The sequence below is a fragment of the Pseudophryne corroboree genome, chromosome 1, assembly GCF_028390025.1.
Source record: "Pseudophryne corroboree isolate aPseCor3 chromosome 1, aPseCor3.hap2, whole genome shotgun sequence".
NCBI classification, from domain to species: domain Eukaryota; kingdom Metazoa; phylum Chordata; class Amphibia; order Anura; family Myobatrachidae; genus Pseudophryne; species Pseudophryne corroboree.
Genome location: NC_086444.1, coordinates 743,175,000 through 743,195,339, shown reverse-complemented (window position 1 = coordinate 743,195,339; position 20,340 = coordinate 743,175,000). Strand labels below are relative to the sequence as shown.

General features: G+C 42.8%; 1 protein-coding gene across 1 annotated transcript in view; it reads right to left on the bottom strand.

The window, feature by feature from the left end:
* MYO1F (myosin IF) overlaps window positions 1-20,340 on the bottom strand; it is a 310,663-nt gene that overhangs the window by 205,629 nt on the left and 84,694 nt on the right. The window contains exon 2 of the mRNA XM_063916390.1: window positions 13,999-14,136. Coding sequence (XP_063772460.1) covers window positions 13,999-14,136 — 138 coding nt within the window. The remainder of the gene's footprint in view (window positions 1-13,998; window positions 14,137-20,340) is intronic.

Genomic DNA, 20,340 nt, shown 5'->3' with positions numbered 1-20,340 from the left:
GGGGAGCAGGTACTATTTACCAGGGCCTAGCCAGATGGAGTGTCCCAGGTCTGTGATCACTCCACTGCTATGCCCACTGCCGCTGACTGCGCCTGTATAGCAGCGCAACCGAGTGGCACATTGGGCAGCGAGAAAGAGGAGACTGCAGTCACTCTCACTACTGATGTACCACTGCAAATAGTAGTTTATTCAGTGGGGCATGGTCACACCTTCCCAGATTTGCCCATGCTCCCCCAACCAGTACCTCCACCCGGCAGAACTTTTGATGGCCCTGGTGGGATATGAGCACACAGCAGTGTTGGTTTGTGTGTCAGACAGTTTCTTAAGTGTGGATGTAAAAATAAATAAGATTGAGTGAATTATGTACATTTATATACAGAGTAATATATTGTTTGGGTCTAATCATCATCGTGATTTGGTTTGGGCAAAACCACCCTCAAGTGTTTTGGTTCAGTTAATAATCAATAAAACAGCTAAAATCATGTAATTTTTATAATCCAAAACATGAAATTTGGATTTAAAATCTGAATTCCAAACCATGGGAAGATCCTAACCCAGACTCTGTCCGGATCGGTTCTCCTCAGGAGATCTGTACCAGTTTTTGGTTTGGTTTGGATTTACAAAATTCAGGTGTATTCAGTTTTCTGGAGAACCGAACTACACATCTCTAGTTTTAACATGTGAACAGTCTGGAAAATACAATTAATGCCATGACAATTTTATTGATAGGTATGTCAAATATAAGATATTTTGTGTATGATTCTTAATGGTTTACTCAGCAGTTTACTAAAACTTCAGTAGCCCCAAAACTTAAATAATTTCCCACCTCTGCTATGTAATTATTTTATTTTAAAGTGAAACCATAGAGAGGTATGAATAACCAAGCATATCTAAAGTACACACATGGGGGGGTCATTCCGAGTTGATCGTTGCTGTGCTAAATTTAGCACAGCTACGATCATTCACATTGACATGCGGGGGGACACCCAGCACAGGGCTAGTCCGCCCTGCATGTCAGTGCCGCCGCCCCCCCACGGAAGTGCAAAGGCATCGCACAGCGGCGATGCCTTTGCACTTCAAGAGTAGCTCCCGACCAACGCAGCTTTACCGTGCTGGCCGGGAGCGACTCGTCGCTCCCCAGCCCGCAGCAGCTGCGTGTGACGTCACGCAGCCGCCGCCGCCCGCCCCCTCAATGGTCCGGCTATGCCTGCGTTGGCCGGACCGCGCCCCATAAATGGCGGCTTTACGCCGCCGTTTAGCCCCCTCCCGCCCAGCGACCGCCTCTGCCTCAGAGGCGATTGCTAGGCAACGACGGCTGGCATGCGCCGGAGCACTGCAGCGCCGGTGCATGCGCGGTTCTGACCCGATCACTGCGCTGCGTGAAACTGCAGCGAGCGATCGGGTCGGAATGACCCCCATTGTGCATATACTATATGCTTTAAAAACTTTAATCAGAAATTGTAATCATTTTTTCTGAGTAGTGGCCTGTTTGGCTGAAGGGCCCTGAAATAAATGTATGTAACTAAGGTTGCAGCGGCCTGTAAAAGTTTGTGAAACACTGCTTTAGACTTAAAGAGCTCATTAAAATTTGCAGCATTGTACAGCAGAGGGCGATGATGCAAATCATATACCATCCCCCATACTGCGCCCAAATAAGTAGAATTTTAATTGAAAGCATAGTTTCAATCCTGATTATTTCCCGCTTGCAATATAAGAATTGTACATATGTTCCTTTAAATTGTATTAGTTACAATTGCTCAGTGAACACATTTGGTGATAGCAGTGTGACAGTAAGTAACGAGCAATTATATTAATACATCTATACAAAATGTATAGAAAATAATATAACAGGAGAGCTTATAATGAGATCTTATTACAGGTTGAGTTCCCATATCCAGAATTTAGACATATGGAATACTCTGAATTTTTCAAGAACAGCTTAGATAGGGACACCTCTGCTTTATGATGCTTAAATGTACACAAACTTTATTTCATGCACAAAATTATTAAATATATTGTATAAAATGATCTCCATGCTATATGTATAAGGTGCACATGGAATATAAATGCATTCTGTGTTAAGACTTGGGTCCCCTCTCCAAGACATCTCATTATGCTATGCTAATATTCCGGAATGGGAGACTTATTACAGAAAAAGGGAGTGTGACACAAAGCTGTGATAGTACACCACTAAACAAATGTTTTGCATGAGATTTCACTAATAACACAGACTCATGTGTACACCAACCTGTCTTGATCTTTGAAGCCTAACTGATATACAGCATGTGAGAAGTTCATTTCTTTTGAGATGAGCAAAATAGAAGAAAAATGCTTTTTCATCACATCTGAGTGCAGATACTGACACAGACCTGAATGACACAGTGTGATGACATTTTTAAAGACCTGATTGATGTATATATGTGTACTTTAGTGTACTGTTGGATGTGTCATAGTCAGAAATAACTGTCCCAATATGAGGTTACCTCTTCCTTCCTCCCCTGTCATTGTCTTGTCCATTTAAGGACTCTATTTGTATAAACCACAGCTTCTCTCTTCAACTTCTCCCTCCCACACAAAGCATTACCACTAATTAACACAGTGCACATCCTACTGCTATGGTACAAAATATGTGATGATGGTGCAGTTAAGAAATGATATTAGGTATGCATGAAACAATAAAAAATGTTCAAATAAAAACAATTTTATATATCCTTTCCTCTAGATTGTGAGCTGTAATGAGCTGAGCTCTCCCTACCCGATGACTAAAGTCTGCACATTCCCCATCAACTTACTGTATGTCATTATTCTATATCTATGGCTGTTTTTGTATATGATTTGATACAGTGCTATGAGTGATACCAGTGCTGCAGAGTTATGTATGCCTTTGAATAGATGATGATGATGATGATGATAAATAAATAGCCATTAAAGCCTGTCAATAGTATATACTGTACTGTACAGAATATACTATTGACAGGCTTTAATGGCTATTTATTCATCATCATCATCATCATCATCATCATATATTCAACGGCATACATAACAGTACATACATACATACATACATACATACATACATACATACATACCATGTACAGTACAGCAAAACATTTGTATAACTTACCTAAACAATATATAATATTTTTTCAGTTCTGAGGAAACAGGAGGATTATTACCTAATCCCTTCCTTCCTGGAGACTCATACCTTGGCTGGAGTCACTCCCCTGACACTTCTGTCATTTGTGTGACACAACTTTGCTTAAACGGCATTGCGCCAGGTAGCTAGGTAGTGCAATATTGAGCTGGGAGGCTACTGGGGAGGAGTACGCAATATGATGCTAAGACCCAGTATACCTCTAGTCAGAGGCGGAACTACCGGCAGGGCAAGCAGTGCGTTGCATTGGGGCCCGCCTCTGTCCAGGGGCCCAAGCATGTAATGAGTCAAACTGACTCATTACATGCCGCTGTGCGCTGCGGGCAACCGCTGCCCGCAGCGCACAGCCGCCCACAGAGGAGAAGAGCAGCGGCACGGACGGGGGAAGGAGGAGGACGGAGGTGAAGGAGGGAGCCGCAGCAGCGCTTTGTTACTGGTGGAGGCGCTGCTGCTGCTGCCCCTCTGCTTCACTATAGGCTGTCTTCCGAGAACAGCCTATAGTGAAGCAGGGGGGCAGCAGCAGCAGCGCCTCCACCAATAACACAGCGCTGCTGCGGCTCCCTCCACCTCGTCTACTGCCCGGGAATCGTCAAGCTGCACGAGGAGCCTGAGCCAGCGGAGAGGGTAAGTATGATTCTTTCTTTCTTTCTTTCTTTCTTTCTTTCTTTCTTTCTTTCTTTCTTTCTTTCTTTCTCTCTTTCTTTCTCTCTTTCTTTCTCTCTTTCTTTCTCTCTTTCTTTCTCTCTTTCTTTCTCTCTTTCTCTCTTTCTTTCTCTCTTTATTTGTTGGGACTGCCTGCCGCTATGTGTAAAAATGGGGGACTGCCTACCGCAATGTGTAAAAAGGGTGGACTGCCTGCCGCTATGTGTAAAAATGGGGGACTGCCTACCGCAATGTGTAAAAAGGGTGGACTGCCTGCCGCAATGTGTAAAAAGGGGGGACTGCCTGCCGCAATGTGTAAAAATGGGGAATCTGCCTGCCGCAATGTGTAAAAATGGGGAATCTGCCTGCCGCAATGTGTAAAAATGGGGAATCTGCCTGCCGCAATGTGTAAAAAGGGAGAATCTGCCTGCCGTAATGTGTAAAAATGGGGAATCTGCCTGCCGCAATGTGTAAAAACGGGGGACTGCCTGCAGCAACGTGTAAAAAGGGGGAATCTGCCTGCCGTAATGTGTAAGAAGGGCACGCTGTCTGCCGTAATGTGTAACAAGAGCACGCTGTCTGCCGTAATGTGTAACAAGAGCACGCTGTCTGCCGTAATGTGTAACAAGGGCACGCTGTCTGCCGTAATGTGTAACAAGGGCACGCTGTGTGCCGTTATGTGTAAAAAGTGTACGCTGTCTGCCGTAATGTGTAAAAAGTGCACGCTGTCTGCCGCTATGTGTAACAAGGGCACGCTGTCTGCCGTTATGTGTAAAAAGGGGACGCTGTCTGCCGTAATGTATAAAAAGGGGGACGCTGTCTGCCGTAATGTGTAAAAAGGGGACGCTGTCTGCCGTAATGTGTAAAAAGGGGACGCTGTCTGCCGTAATGTGTAAAAAGGGGGACGCTGTCTGCCGTTATGTGTAAAAAGTGTACGCTGTCTGCCGCTATGTTTAACAAGGGCACGCTGTCTGCCGTTATGTGTAAAAAGTGTACGCTGTCTGCCATAATGTGTAAAAAGTGCACGCTGTCTGCTGCTATGTGTAACAAGGGCACGCTGTTTGCCGTTATGTGTAAAAAGGGGACGCTGTCTGCCGTAATGTATAAAAAGGGGGACGCTGTCTGCCGTAATGTGTAAAAAGGGGACGCTGTCTGCCGTAATGTGTAAAAAGAGGAATCTGTTCGCTGTAAGGTGTAAAAGGGTCTCTACCTGGTGTAGTGATGCTACTGTGCGGCGTAATTTGAAGAATGGAGACTACTGTGCACCGTTTTAGGAATTGGTATTATTTTGTGGCCACACCCCTTCCCCGCGAAGCCACGCCACTATGTATTTTTGCGCGCGCCTACGGCGCGCACTGCCCCTGTTTTGCATGCAGGGGTGGGGCTCCGATGCCGTTTCTTGCACACAGTGCTAAAATGTCTAGTTACGGCACTGTTGCTAGGTATCCATTTCTCTGGCCCTGAGCAGGTCCCCCTCACCAGATCCTCTCAAGGGGTGAGGGGGTGGACTTGGATGGGATGGGGGGGGGGGCCCAAAGCATTTTGTCGCACCTGGGCCCACCGCTTGCTAGTTCCGCCACTGCCTCTAGTAATGGGAACTAGTGATTGATTGCCTATGGAGCTCTTTTATTCAAGAGATGGCTTTTGCTTGGGGCAATACATCAGACAAAATCATCTGCTTCCACCAGATACAGTGAAATCATGGGTTGAGCTCAGTGGGCATCCCATGGCAAGATACGCTAGCATAATTGACTGCAGAGGAATGCCTTTAGCAGCCGCTCTTGTTGCAGCTGCTCCCCGAAGGGAATGGCTTTTAAAACGGTCTGTATCGATCCCCGCTTCCCTCATGGAGGCTACTATCCATCCCCTAATTGTAGCGGATTTAGCGGGGCGATAAGGTTTTCTTCAGGTGGTGAAAAGCTGATGATATTGTCCCTAATAGGTGCCGTTAGGGAAAAGTAGGTTGATAAGCATGCAGCCACGCATAGATTAGGTTCTGCGGGATCTTGTATGATATTGAATTCAACTATTGGGGTATTAAAAGAAGAGGTTTTTGTATGCCCTTTAAGGATGATGTGGTATCCTGTTGGGGTGCGCGATAGCCATGTGTCTAAGATGTGAATAAGGGTAAGCTTAGCCCCTCTTGCTGCTATAGCCAGAGCTAATAGGGATGACAGTTTGCGGGAAAGTACACTGATATTAGCGTCTGCTTTCGAAGAAGCCAGAAAAGATAGGAATGGTTCAATGTCCGAGGTATTGGAATATTTTGGTAGGATGGGCCTAGAGAGGTGAAGGCAGAGGCAGAGGTAGAGTTTATTGTCTGTTAGATTTGGGATCATAATGGCCAAAGCAGATCCGTATGATCTTATTGTAGCCGAGGCTAGACCTGTTTGGTATTTAGAGGCTAGAAAGTCTAGAGCTAAATGGAGTAATGAACCCCGAGTAGATGAAATTTGTTGAGATCTCCAGAGATCAAATTCTTTAATAATTGCACAATATCTAATTCTACTGCGGGGTTTTAAGGAAGAGTTAATTAGTGCTTTTGTGGGAGATGCTAGGGAAAGGTCGGTTAACAGCCCAGTGATATTGCTATCCACATGCACTGGGGAAGAGAGTCCAGTATGTCGGGAGTTCTATGGAAGCATTCCCTGGATAGTCCCACAGGAATTTTGAGGCCTATGCATAGTTGGCTGATTAGAGGGAACCACACTCTGGATGGTCACACAGGGTACACTAACACTATCTGGGGTACCTGGTCTTCCCTGATTTTCTGAAGGACTTTCAGGAGAAGGGCCAGGAGGGAAAGGCATAGGGACGAAGAAGGTCCGTCCATGGGAAGGACATTGCATCCATCTTCCATACCCCTTCGATCCATATTCTGGATATGAAGCACGGGCTCTGGGCATTTGTGGGATTGGCGAAGAGGTCTATTTCTAATTTTCCAAAGGTTTCTAGTATTTTTTGAAAGACCTGAGTTTTTAGCACCACCGAGTCTAGGGAATTTTATCTGCGGGATTTCAAGTCTACTAGTTTGTTTAGTTGACCCGGAATGTGCGATAAGGATGATGTCTCTTTGAGTGGCCCATTGCCAAATTTCTAGGGCTTCTCTGCAAAGGGATATTGATGTGGTGTCTCCCATTCTGTTTATGTACGACACCGCTGTCGTATTGTCCAAACATAGCTGTATGCAAGTGTTTGTCATGTGTTTGGGAACTAGAGCTTTTAAAACTAGTTTTGGTGCCCGTAGGTCTAGAATGTTTATGAACAAATGGGCTTCCTCGGCCGACCAAGTGCCCCTGACTGCTCTTTCCTGTAAGAAGCCTCTCCATCCTGTTAGAGATGCGTCTGTGGTTATTGTCATGTAGAGTGTGGGGGGGTCTAGGAGAGGGCGAGGAGGAGGAATAGGAAGAGTGTTCCATTGGGACAATTCTGTCTTCACTCTTTTGGACAGGAATATGGTATCTGTCCAGGTATATTGGGTATGAATTATAGATCTGAGAAGACCCAGTATTTCTCTGCATAGTAGGGGTATGTGTCGAAAAACCTGGGGACATCACAATCATCTTCCCAATGATTCTCGCTTAGTCCTGAAGGGATAATCTGCGTTTGTTTACGTTTTTTTTGTATATAAAGTTTTGTGTCTAGCCATTTCTCCGGTGGGACCGCTAGAGAGAAAGAATGGGTGTCCAGGTCGAACCCCAGAAAGGTTAATGTTTTGGTTGGGGTGAGGATGGACTTCTGGGTGTTCAGAGTGAAGCCGAAACTGGATAACAGGGAGAGGGCTAGTTCTAGTGTTGAGGTCCGGGTGCACCAGTAATATGTCGTCTAAGTAAACGATGCACAGTACACTCTGCTGGCGCAGATGGGATATTACCGCTTTCATCACCCATGTTAATGTATATGGTGCACAGGAGAGGCCAAATACCATGACAGTCCACTGATATATACTGTATTTCCAAACAAATCTGAGAAACTGCCTGTGGTTGGGGTGAACCGATATAGAGTGGAAAGCTTCTTTTAGATCTATTTTTATGCAGAAGCAGTCCTTGAGTAGGTATGGAATGTCTGCGATACCCTCCATACGAAACTTTTTTGTTTTTAGGTATCGGTTCAGCCCTTTGACATTTTACACTGGTTTTACAGAACCATCTTGTGTTACTATTGGAAACAGGTGACTTATCCAGCCGGAAACTGCTGAATTTGCTGGTTCTATTTTCCCCTGAAGCAGGGCTATTGTAAGTACATCGTCTAGCTGAGAACTGCAATTCCTTGAACAAGGGATATGACTTATCTGGTGAGGGAACCGAATTAGGGGGAGGTTCAGGCTAAGCCGAATTGTTTTTAGCATCCATTTGTTTGTTGAAATCTTTTGCCGTTCTGCAAATCTTGATTGAGTGTTTTGTGTGGAACAGTAACATGTCGTCTAAGTAAACGATGCACAGTACACTCTGCTGGCGCAGATGCTTACTGTATGCAGATGCTGGCGTTTGCTTACCGAAGTTGCGACTTCTCTTGGAGTTGTTCCTCGCATTTGAGGACGATGCTCTAGGGGCGTCATTTGTTCTGTTACCAGAGCCTCCTGTCTGGGCGCTTCTTGTGCCTTTGAAAGTCTCGGGTTAGACCTGTGGCTCTCGAAGTCCGGCCCCCTTGAGGAAAGGGCCTTTTGAACTGCTTGTTCCCTTTTTTAAGGTCAGAGAAAGATTTACGAGCCTTATGCCGTATTTTTACTTTCTCAATGAATGAATTGGGGACCGAAAAAGGGCAGCATTATCCAAATTAAGGAATTCTAGTGACTTTGGAGCTAGATCTGGCTGACCTGCACTAGTAAGCCATCTAGACCTGTGGGTATTTGTGATATGTTTAAAGGTCTGGCCTATTATCAGCGTTGCGCTGCTAATGGCCTTAAGTAGAGCAAGCTTGGGTGCCACTAGTGAGTCTAGGGAGACGCTGGATTCCCCTTCTCTTTCAGCTTTGTCAAGTATGTACAAGAAGGGCCCAGCTTTTATACTGTATCTTTCTCAAAGTGCGGTCAGTGGGGTCATTATATCTTTTTTCACCCACTATGGAAGTTAGGGCCGGGTCAATACCCGGAGCGAATAGTGCAGGGACGTCTGGTAACCCTATATAGGAGGGCAACACTAGCTCATCCTCTTTAATCAGTGTTGCCCTAAATGCCAGCTGAGCAAACTTTTGGACTTCAGACTCCTGCTTTAGTGCCCAATGCGTGGCATATAGTTTAGGTGGAGGGGTTTTCCCCGCTAAAGCCACTCTGGCCATTTGGATATCGCAAAATTCCCTACGCTGGGAAGAAGCGGATGATCTTGTCACTTCCTCAGATTCCCAGTCTACTGAGGAAGAGTGGCCCTGTTCCCTGTAGGAAGAATGTTGCCAGCTACGGGCAGAAGTAGTGTGCTTGCTCCGAGCACTGTTAAGTTGTCTGCTACGGACAATACCGGGAAATGGGGGAATTTCGCCTGAACAGGTCCCCTTATTATAAGACTTACTTTTGTCTTTTTTAATTTTCTTTCTTATATGCAAAAGGGGTCCTTGAGCTGGGGGATAACCCTTCATTCTGCTGAGGTGATTTCCTTACCTCAGAATCAGAAGAGTCAGAATCAATAACATTTCTGACTGACCTTCCTTTTTTCTTTTTAGTAAATATTTCCTCAGAAGAGGTTGAAGATGAGAGGGAATGTGTTTGTGCCCTTTTAAGGGCTCTTTTCCCCACCACACTGCCAGCCATGAAGGACAGAGACAGTGAATCTGTTGCTGTGACAGAAACGCTGTCCACCATGCCAGTGTTGACAGGAAAATCTAATCAGCGGTGGGAGCGTGCGCTCACGTGACCGCGCGCATGCACATGACGCAGCATGCACGTGACCGCACTCGCCCGCTCACCACTGGAGCTGTGCAGGGAGAGGAGTAAAATTCTTTCACTTTCTCTCCCTCCTCGTTTTCAGGAGGCTTGCTGCCTAACCCACCTGCTGTTGCTAGGTGGCAAGCCTCCCAAAGAACAAAGGTCATAGATCAGCATCATTGGGTTCTTACCAGTGGCAGCTCCAGAGGTGGGGCTGCAGTGCAGTCCAAATTTCAGAATTGGGGAGCCACACCAACTACTACTGAATCTCCGCTGACAATGTTTGGTAGCGTTTGGTTGGTTTGGCTCCCCTATTACATTCTTAACCAAGTGGTGTTTCTGAAAAATTATTATCTTTTGCTGAAAAAACATTATATTTTGCTTATAGGATGCCACACAGACTCGATCTATCTAGATATGCAGAAGCTGTGTAGAAACGCCTGAAAACGCTTAGAAACCATGTCATATGCTACTGTGTCTGGAGATACAATTCACGTGATAAAGATGACGGCCATGGCACTGAGGAGGTTAAACCCTTGTTCTGCCATGCTATTTTCATATGAACTGTCAGTGCTACCCGCCATGTACTGTAAATGTATATGTCATGCCATCAGCATATACATCTTACTTCTGTTTACAGTCATTTATGTTATCAGCCCATACTTACCGACTTCTGGGCTGCTCTCTCCGGGAGAGAGCAGCCCGTCGGCTCAGCAGGGGGGGCTGGCAGTCAGGTGACGCGCAAGGGGGGCGCACTGGAGGCGGAACGGGGGCGGGCCGGAGGCGAAACAGGGCATGGCTTCTGGATCGCATCATTTAAGCCACGCCCCCGCTGTGTAATGCCGCGATTACCGGCATTATACAGCAGGGGGCGTGGTTACGATGACGCAATTCAACAAGAATCGCGTCATCGCCTGCCCGGACCGCCCACTTTACTTGTTAAGTGGGCGGCGGGCAGGGGGTGACCCCCGTAAATCGGGAGACTTGCCTGCTCTTCCGGGGGGCCGGGAGGGTCACCTGTTTTTCGGGAGCCTCCCGGCCATTCCGGGAGGGTAGGCAAGTATGTATCAGCCCCATCTAGTGGTCAGCACAGAAGTACTGTAGCTCAATTGTGACCCTCACAGCCCACCATAGCAAGGTTCTTAGGGGGTCATTCTGACCTGATCGCACACTGCAGTTTATCTCAGTGGTGCGATCGGGTCAGAGCTGCACATGCGCCGGCGGGCCGCTACCATCGCCTCTGCCTGATTGACAGCAGTGTTTGGCAGCCGCTGCAGGCAGGGGAGAGATGAGTAGCTCCCGGCCAGCACACTAAAGCTGCGCTGGTCGGGAGCTACTCTTGAAGTGCAAAGGCATCGCCGCTGTGCGATGCCTTTGCACTTCTGTGGTGGGGGGGCTGCACTGACATGCGGGGCGGGATAGCCCTGTGCTGGGCGTCCCCCCGCATGTCAGTGTGAATGATCGTAACTGTGCTAAATTTAGCACAGCTATGTTCATCTCGGAATGACCCCAATAGGGTATTCTGGGTAATTAACTGGAGGCATCCATTTACTTACTTCCCTCAAGGTCCCAGCCAGACATGACACATGTGCTCACCCTCAGTATAGAATCCAATGGTGAGTTTCTCATCCCTAAATCTGCTATCTGCTGACATTTATATATGCTAGCTGTATTGTTTTATAATACTCTGCATATGTAAGTGTCTTCATACAGTAGTTAGTTCATGTTTCTGCATCTTGCATATTATGTTATGTTTGCATTGCATTATCCTATCTACACTTATGGTAATTGAAGTTTATCATTTGTATTTACATTTTTACCAATTTTCTCTATTGCTTAATGAAAACTATTCTTCAACTCTTCACATCTGATTGGGATTATTCAAAAGTAGAGGTGTTTATGTTGTTAGCCTGGAATTTGTGAAAGAGACTTAGTGAAAGGCATAATGGTATACATAATAATGTGTTTTAATATTATATTTAATGTGCTACTGTATGCATGGTTGCAGAATTGCATGTTTAAATGTGTAAATTATGCAACTTAAAGGAATGTATAAGGAAATGTCATCTTCTATTACACGCTATAGGAAGCTTGATAATTGTCCTGGCACTAGCAGGAGCTTTGGTATGGATTTACCAAGCCTTTATTTAAAGCACTTTCTTTGAAATCCACTTCAGAGAGTAGTCCTGTATTGTGGAGTTTTCTAAAAAAAATGTTTATGAAAGAGACAGTTATTTTCTAAATCAGATTGTGTTTTAGGCAAATTTGGGTGGTAAATGTGTGACAGGAAGAAGCAACTTGTTCAGTTCCTTTTGAATGTAAGAAGTATTTATTTATAATTTGTGAATAGTTGTCTCACTGGTATACGTGTCCTAGAGGTAAATGGGGGGATGATTACAACATGCTGTATTGTGTCTTCTATCTTCTGACTATATAAAGGGCTGATATGGCTCTATCAAGTGATTTTATACTTTGACTCTCAAAGAGGACTGTTCTTCTGAAGAACATCTTGTATGCGGTGGATAGTCCCAAGCACCGTTAGTGATGGGGCATGTCTGTTTCGAGACATTTGAGTAATAAACATATTGCATTCAGGTGTCTGCATCTTCTGTATCCTGTAAACTGCCAGAATAGCGCAAAATGTTCTTCCGTTCTCCAGCTTTTCTGATTGTACCCAGTTTCTCCAAGCTGAAACCCTCTGCAAACTACCATGCAGACTAGTCCACAATATAGGACTAGTCCAGATTAAGGGAATTAATCAACACTGCATAGGAAGTGTTGTAGCAGTGCCAACACATACCCAAAAGTAAGTTCCAGGTGCCATTGTAGGAGCCTGGGTGGAACAAGTGATTCCAGTTACCATTGCAGGAGCTTAGGGGTGGCAAGGAGTTATATGGCCACTATAAAAAGGGTGGAGTCAGTAAAAAGTGGTTACTGGCAGTGAGAGGGAATTCCTAGGAGTGGTGTCATAATCCCACTCAGATTACTCAGGGATGAGTAACCACCTTCTATTGTATCAGTGTCAAATATCTGTGATCGTCTGGTACAGCAATGTGATCTGGTCACAGCTACATGCGACTAAATCTTTAAGTCACAATATTCATTTGCTCATTATTTAAACTCTTGATAAACCCACATTAGCAGGACAAATAGGAATAGGTTGCTATAACTATTTTGTGTTATTCGGGACCTAATTGAATTTATAACATAAGCATAAAAAAATCAAATAGATATTTCTTAGAAATTACATTTTGATTGCATTATTGGATGAAAGATAGGTTTCTCAACATTTATATAAATTTTTGATAACCATTAATACTGAACTTTAATTGAACTAATTACACAGTTATATATTGTCTGAGTAATAGTCATGTTAGAGCCGCACTTACTGTAAAAAGAGAGGGACTTATCAGGAAGGAATGCATGTAATATTTTCAGCTTTATTATCTTGATTTTAGTTTTAGTTTTGTTTTTTAATAAAAACTGTATACATAAAACCTGCTACATTGTAAACCCCAATTCCAATTTACCTGAAATAACAACAACAACAAAAAAACCTGAGCTGCTAACACAACTACAAATAAGATAATAAGATAAGTTACCATTACCAGTAGTACCCAAAGTAGGAATGCTACAAAAAAGGCAAACAAGGTATTAGCATGCATCAAGGGGGGAATTGATGCAAGGGATGAGAGTGTTATACTCCCATTATATAAATCACTTGAGGCCACATCTCGAATACTGTGCACAATTATGGGCACCATACTACAAAAAGAATATCCTGGAACTAGAAAAGGTTCAGAGACGGGTCAATACACAGAGCTAGTGGGGGATTCGTTTTTGGTAAGATCATCACAAAGGACACGTGGACACCCGCTTATGTTAGAGGAGAGGAGATTTTGTACACAAAGACGGAAAGGTTTCTTCACAGAAAGGACAATATGTATTTGGAATTCCCTGCCTGAGAGAGTAGTAATGGCGGACTCTGTCATTACTTTTAAGAATGGGCTAGATAAATTCCTAATGGATAAGGATATACAAGGTTATGGTGGGTAAATCATGTACTATAGTAATAAAATAAAATATAAAAACAAAAAAACAAACAAACAAAGGAGTATTTTAGTTAACGGTTAAACATTAACCACAGTTAAAATTAGTCTTAAAAATATTACCGTGTAGGAGAGCACTAACAGGTTGAACTTGATGGACAAATTGTTTTTTTTCAACCTCTGAAACTACTGTACATTACCACAAGTGCCAAATCAGAAGTCTGAGCCTACAACAGCAACAGTTCAATATGTTTGCTTTATATTAGATAAGGTTGCACAGTACTAGGGAAGGATACAAAAATGTAGTCATCCATGTATCTTTTCTTGAGGTTCTCCACTATGGCATCCTCTGTGATTTTGGAAAGAAGCACCATGTCATCAACTCCACTTTGCCTGACATTTTGGCTCTGCCAATGATACCTTTCTTTGCTACCCTAGAATAACAGAGAGAAAATAGAAATATGATGAGAGGTCCTGTAAAATTTAGTGCAAAATATGATGCAAGTTATTCATCAGTGAGGGAAGACATCAGTAATCACAGCTTATCAGTGTCAATATTGCTAGTATTATCGTGCCCCTAAACTTCATGATTGACCCCTTGTTTCTTTCATTCTGACATCCTCCTGATGAACAAAACTACTTACTACTGTGTGGTTCATGTGATTTCTTGTTCTTATGTTTTTTTCTGTCCCAAACACCAAGAGCCATTGTATACAGGTAGTACAGTGGGTAGTTATAGTTTCATACCTGTTGCCCATCATTCCATTATAAGGCAATATGCAAGGAGATAAAGTGGAGAAGATAAAGGGGAGAGTCTGAATAGCTGTGACACAGGAGATGAGTGACTAAATAACAGGACAGACCCTATAAAAGAAAACAGTGAGTAAGGAGAAGAGTTACTAAAATTGTGATAAAAAAGAGGAATAAAAGAATAATATAGAGCAAGATTACAGTAGATCCTTATAAATAGATATCTGTCAGGAGGAAGAAAAACTAAGAGCCTGAGTAAAAGAAAATAATACAACCTTAAATGAATAGCATATTTACATTATTGACTGATTTTTATACATTTTAAGAAAATAGCAAATAACTGCAAATACACATACAGTTACTTACAGAAAAAGATAAAAATAATGTCTTTTCTTAATCTCCTTTTTGGTAGACAGTTGATGGCAATATTCCTAATACGGGTTTCTAGTCGTCATTTAATTTTTTTTATTCAATAGTGTACATACAATAATAATGACCTGTCCCTTCTAATCAAAGTGCATGAGCAGGGTGTCAGCCTCTGCATCCCTTCTCACCAGTAGTTATTACTGTACAAAATGTAGGATATTAGTTATGTATTTAAATGTCATGGTTACACTTTATTTAAGTGCACCAAGTAAGTTCTTAAGTACTACTATATTCTCTATAATGTTCTCAAAGGAACTTCTGTAACTGGAAGGTGTAAAAACTCGGCACAACAAGGACTTGCACAAACCTTATCAGACTTTGGCCAGGATATACTATGCATCGTATTTTGGATGCAATACATCCTGCCACTTATCCGCTACACACTGGTGTTAATAACATTGGTATATACATAGAATTGAAATTAGAATGGCAAAGGACAGCTCTTCTGAAAAAAACTGTCCTTTGCAATGACTGGACTTCTGGGTTTATGACCCAGGTGTCATTCTGCGCATGTGTGTCAACATACTGTATACAGTTTTTTTTCTGATACTTCCAACATGAGCACTTATATTATGAGTTTCAAGTGTGTCATGGATCCATCAACACTTTTCACAACTGTGATCAGTTATAATAGCATTACAGGTTGAGTATCCCTTATCCAAAATGCTTGGGACCAGAGGTATTTTGGATATGGGATGTTTCCGTATTTTGGAATAATTGCATACCATAAGGAGATATCATGGTGATGGGACCTAAATCTAAGCACAGGATGCATTTATGTTTCATATACACATTATACACACAGCCTGAAGGTCATTTTAACCAATATTTTTTATAACTTTGTGCATTAAACAAAGTGTGTGTACATTCACACACTCCATTTATGTTTCATATACAGCTTATACACACAGCCTGAAGGTCAATATTTTTAATAACTTTGTGTATTAAACAAAGTTTGAGTACATTGAGCCACAGAAAACAAAGGTTTCACTATCTCACTCACACTCAAAAAAGTCCGTATTTCGGAATATTCCGTATTTCGGAATATTTGGATATGGGATACTCAACCTGTACTAGTGTGGAAGTAGAAAAAAGTGTGGTGTGCCTGTTTTAGCCATTGCATCACAGAAGTCTTACTGTATACAACATCTACTACCAAGCAAGGGGGTAAAACCATCAAATTAAAAAGTTTTGAAAATTATTGGTTCAACCAGGGCCAGATTAACGATGTGTGGAGCTGTAGCTCCAGGCCCAACATGAAAATAAGCCCACATGGTACAGGAGCAGGCTGGCCAAGGGAGCATAAGGGTAAATGCCCTCAGACCATTCCTATAACAAGCTAATTAATGGAAGAGGTTAGTAACATAGAAACATAGAAACATAGAATTTGACGGCAGATAAGAACCACTTGGCCCATCTAGTCTGCCCCTTTTTTATTTGATCCTTTAGGCAATCTCAACCCTTTTTTAACCTTAATTCTTTGTAAGGATATTCATATGCCTGTCCCAAGCATCTTTAAATTGCCCTACAGTCTTAGCCTCTACCACCTCTGATGGGAGGCTATTCCACTTATCCACTACCCTTTCTGTGAAGTAATTTTTCCTTAAATTTGCCCTGAACCTCCCCCCCTCCAGTCTCAATGTATGCCCTCGAGTTCTAATACTTCTTTTCCTTTGAAGAATGTTTCCCTCCTGAACTTTGTTAAGACCCTTGATATATTTGAAAGTTTCTATCATGTCCCCCCTTTCCCTTCTCTCCTCCAAACTATACATGTTAAGATCTTTTAGCCTTTCCGGGTAAGTTTTGTGATGTAGGCCATGCACCATTTTAGTTGCCCTTCTTTGAACACTCTCTAATGTATTTATATCCTTCTGGAGATAGGGTCTCCAGAACTGGACACAGTATTCCAGATGGGGCCGTACCAATGACCTATACAGTGGCATTATCACTTCTTTTTTCCTGCTACTGATTCCTCTCCCTATGCAACCAAGCATCTGACTTGCCTTTCTCATTGCTTTGTTGCATTGCTTTCCTACCTTCAAGTCACTTGAAATAGTGACTCCTAAATCTCTTTCCTCCTCAGTAGTTTCCATTATAGTACCCTTGATACTATACTTAGCCTTTGGGTTTTTGAGACCCAAGTGCATGATTTTTCATTTTTTAGCATTAAACTGTAGTTGCCACGTTCTTGACCATTTCTCAAGCCTACCTAGGTCATTAATCATTTGTTTGACCCCTCCCGGTGTGTCTACCCTGTTGCATATCTTTGTATCATCTGCAAAAAGGCATATCTTCCCTTCAATACCATCTGCAATGTCACCAACAAAGATATTAAAGAGAACTGGACCAAGTACAGATCCCTGGGGTACTCCACTGGTAACATTTCCCTCCATAGATTGCACTCCATTAACTACGACTGTCTGTTTCCTATCCTGCAACCAGGTTCTTATCCATTTAACTGATTTATAATCCACCCCCAGGCTTTCAAGTTTATTTAGCAGTCTGCGATGTGGGACAGTGTCAAATACCTTACTAAAGTCTAGATATGCTACATCTACAGCTCCCCCTTGATCTATTATTTTCATCACAGAGTCAAAAAAGTCAATAAGATTTGTTTGGCATGATCTCCCACCAGTAAATCCATGCTGTTTTGGATCCTGTAACTTGTTTGATTTAAGATATTCCACTACTCTTTCTTTTAATAGTTTTTCCATTACTTTCCCTACTACTGATGTAAGGCTTACTGGTCTGTAGTTACTTGCTTCTTCCTTGCTTCCACTTTTGTGCAGTGGAACTACATTTGCTCTTTTCCAGTCCTCTGGAATAGCACCTGTATTTAGTGACTGGTTAAATAATTCTGTTAAAGGTGTAACCAGCACATCTTTTAGCTCTTTGAGTATCCTTGGGTGTATCCCATCTGGTCCCATTGATTTATCCACTTTTAGTTTTGAAAGTTCTGTTAGGACCTTCTCCTCTGTAAATGTATTTTCATCTACCTTATTTTTATGAATGTCCTTGCAACTTAACTGTGGCCCCATCCCTTCTTCTGTAGTAAATACTGAGCAAAAATAATTATTTAGGTGATCTGCTATTGCCTTGTCTCCCTCCACCAAATGCCCACTCTCTGTCTTAAGTCTTATTATTCCTCCATTTGATTTTCTATTTTCACTTATATACTTAAAAAAAGTTTTGCCCCCTTTATCTACTGACTGGGCCATTTTCTCCTCAGCTTCTGCCTTTGCACGTCTGATCACTTTCTTAGCATCCTTCCGTCTGTCCAGATACACCTCTTTGTCGTTATTATTTTGAGTCTGTTTGTATTTCCTAAAAGCCATCTTTTTTGCTTTCACACTAGTTGATACTTCTTTTGTGAACCACACTGGCTTCCTTTTCCTGGTGCTTTTCCTAACCATTTTGATACAAAGGTCTGTTGCACTTAGTATTGCACTTTTCAGTTTTTTCCACCTCTCCTGCACTCCTTCCAAGTTCCTCCAGTCTGCCAATGAATCACTTAAACATCTCCCCATTTTTGCAAAGTCAGCATTTCTAAAATCCAACACCTTTGTTTTTGTGTGACAGGAGTTGGATCCTGTTTTTATACTAAACCATACTGCTTGATGATCACTGGATCCCAGGTGCTCACCCACATATATGTCAGATATCCTATCACCATTTGTAAGAATTAGATCTAATATTGAGTCTTTGCGAGTGGGCTCCCTCACCAATTGCTTGAGAGATGCTCCCTGTAAGGAATGTAGAAATTTGCCACTTGTAGCTGAACTTGCAAAAGACCCCTCCCAATTGACATCAGGTAAATTAAAGTCTCCCATGATTATGACTTCTCCCTTAAAAGCCATTTTAGAGATGTCAAACAATAGGTTCCTGTCCAAATCCTGCCCCTGGCCTGGTGGTCTATAGATCACCCCAATGCGAATAATGTCCTTCTTCCCAGTTTCTATGGTGACCCAAAGGGCCTCAGTTTTGGCTTCAATATTTTGTATTAAAGTAGCATTTATGCTTTTTTCACATACATTGCTACCCCTCCTCCTATTCTTCCTATTCTATCTTTCCTAAATAAATTGTATCCTGGTATAGCTAAGTCCCAGTCATGATTCTCATTGCACCAAGACTCTGTAATTGCCACAAAATCCAGGTTATCCCTTGTCATTATCGCAATTAGCTCTGGAATTTTGTCTCCTAAGCTCCTAGCATATGCAGACATAGCTTTAAGAATTTTGTCTGTGCATTTGTTATTAGTAGCCATGTCCAGAGCGTACAAAATAAATGACAAGTTTAAAGTTGAAATTACCTGTTTGGGGATGTTGCTCAGTATTTGTTTTCTTTTACTAATCAGTAATCATACTCTGTCCTTTACACCATGACTACACCTTACTAAATAAGTACTTCCCCCAGCGCATGATGATCCAGAGAGAAGAGTGAGGATGACGCCTGAGCAGGGGAACTCTACCCAGGACTGAACCAGGGGTGTGGCTACATGGGACTGAGCAGGAGAACAAGTCCACACTGGACTGATCAGGGCTGCTATCAGTTGGAGCAGAGGAGCTGCTGCAAATCCCCAGCCACAGAGAGGAAAAACTATTGTACTGCTTACCTTGATTCAGTATAATTTTATTAACAAATCTGCATATTTATTAATACAATTATACTGAATCAGGTTAAAATGGCTATTATTTACTTAAATTGATAAGAAAAAATAAAAATTATTAATATTGGGAACATTTTTGGATTTTATTTATCCAGTTAAGTGGTTAAATGTAGGTTTTGATTACCTATCTCTTCCAGACAGGCCAGGAATTAGACAAGCACCAACAGAACTTGCATCACCAGCTGGCTGCTGCAGCATGTTGTGAAGGATTAAAGTGCTGGTAGGAAATAACACATTATTCACTCGGTGTGCATTAGGGAACACAGTTTTTTTCCTACACAGAATTACCCCTCCCCTTTTAGCACCTGAGTGACATTACAATCTGATTGAGCACCTTTCCACTTTGTGTATAGGAAATAACATATACCTTGGCCTTGTTTATCGTGAGTAATGTTTGTTATTGCACTGTATAGTATGTTTGTTCTGGTGTTTGCTTTTTAATGTTTGCAACTGATTAATGGGAGGAGGGCACGATGTTAATTCAATCCATACTTGCCTACTCTTCCGGAAAGGCCGGGAGGCTCCCGAAAATTGGGTGGCACTCCTGGCCCCCAGGTAAATTGGCAAGTCTCCTGCATACCGCTCACCCCCCTTCCCCCCCCCCCCCCCCCCCACTCAGCTCATCGCAGCTTCCCTCGGCTGCGTGTCAACCTGTCAGACAGAAGGGGGCGGGGAGATGACACATTTTGTGCTAAATGCAAGTAATGTAGGCATTGTAAGGAGGGGGTGGGACTACGATGACTCGATTGCATCGCCATGCCCCTGTTCTGCCTCCGCCACACCCCTCCTTTGTGAC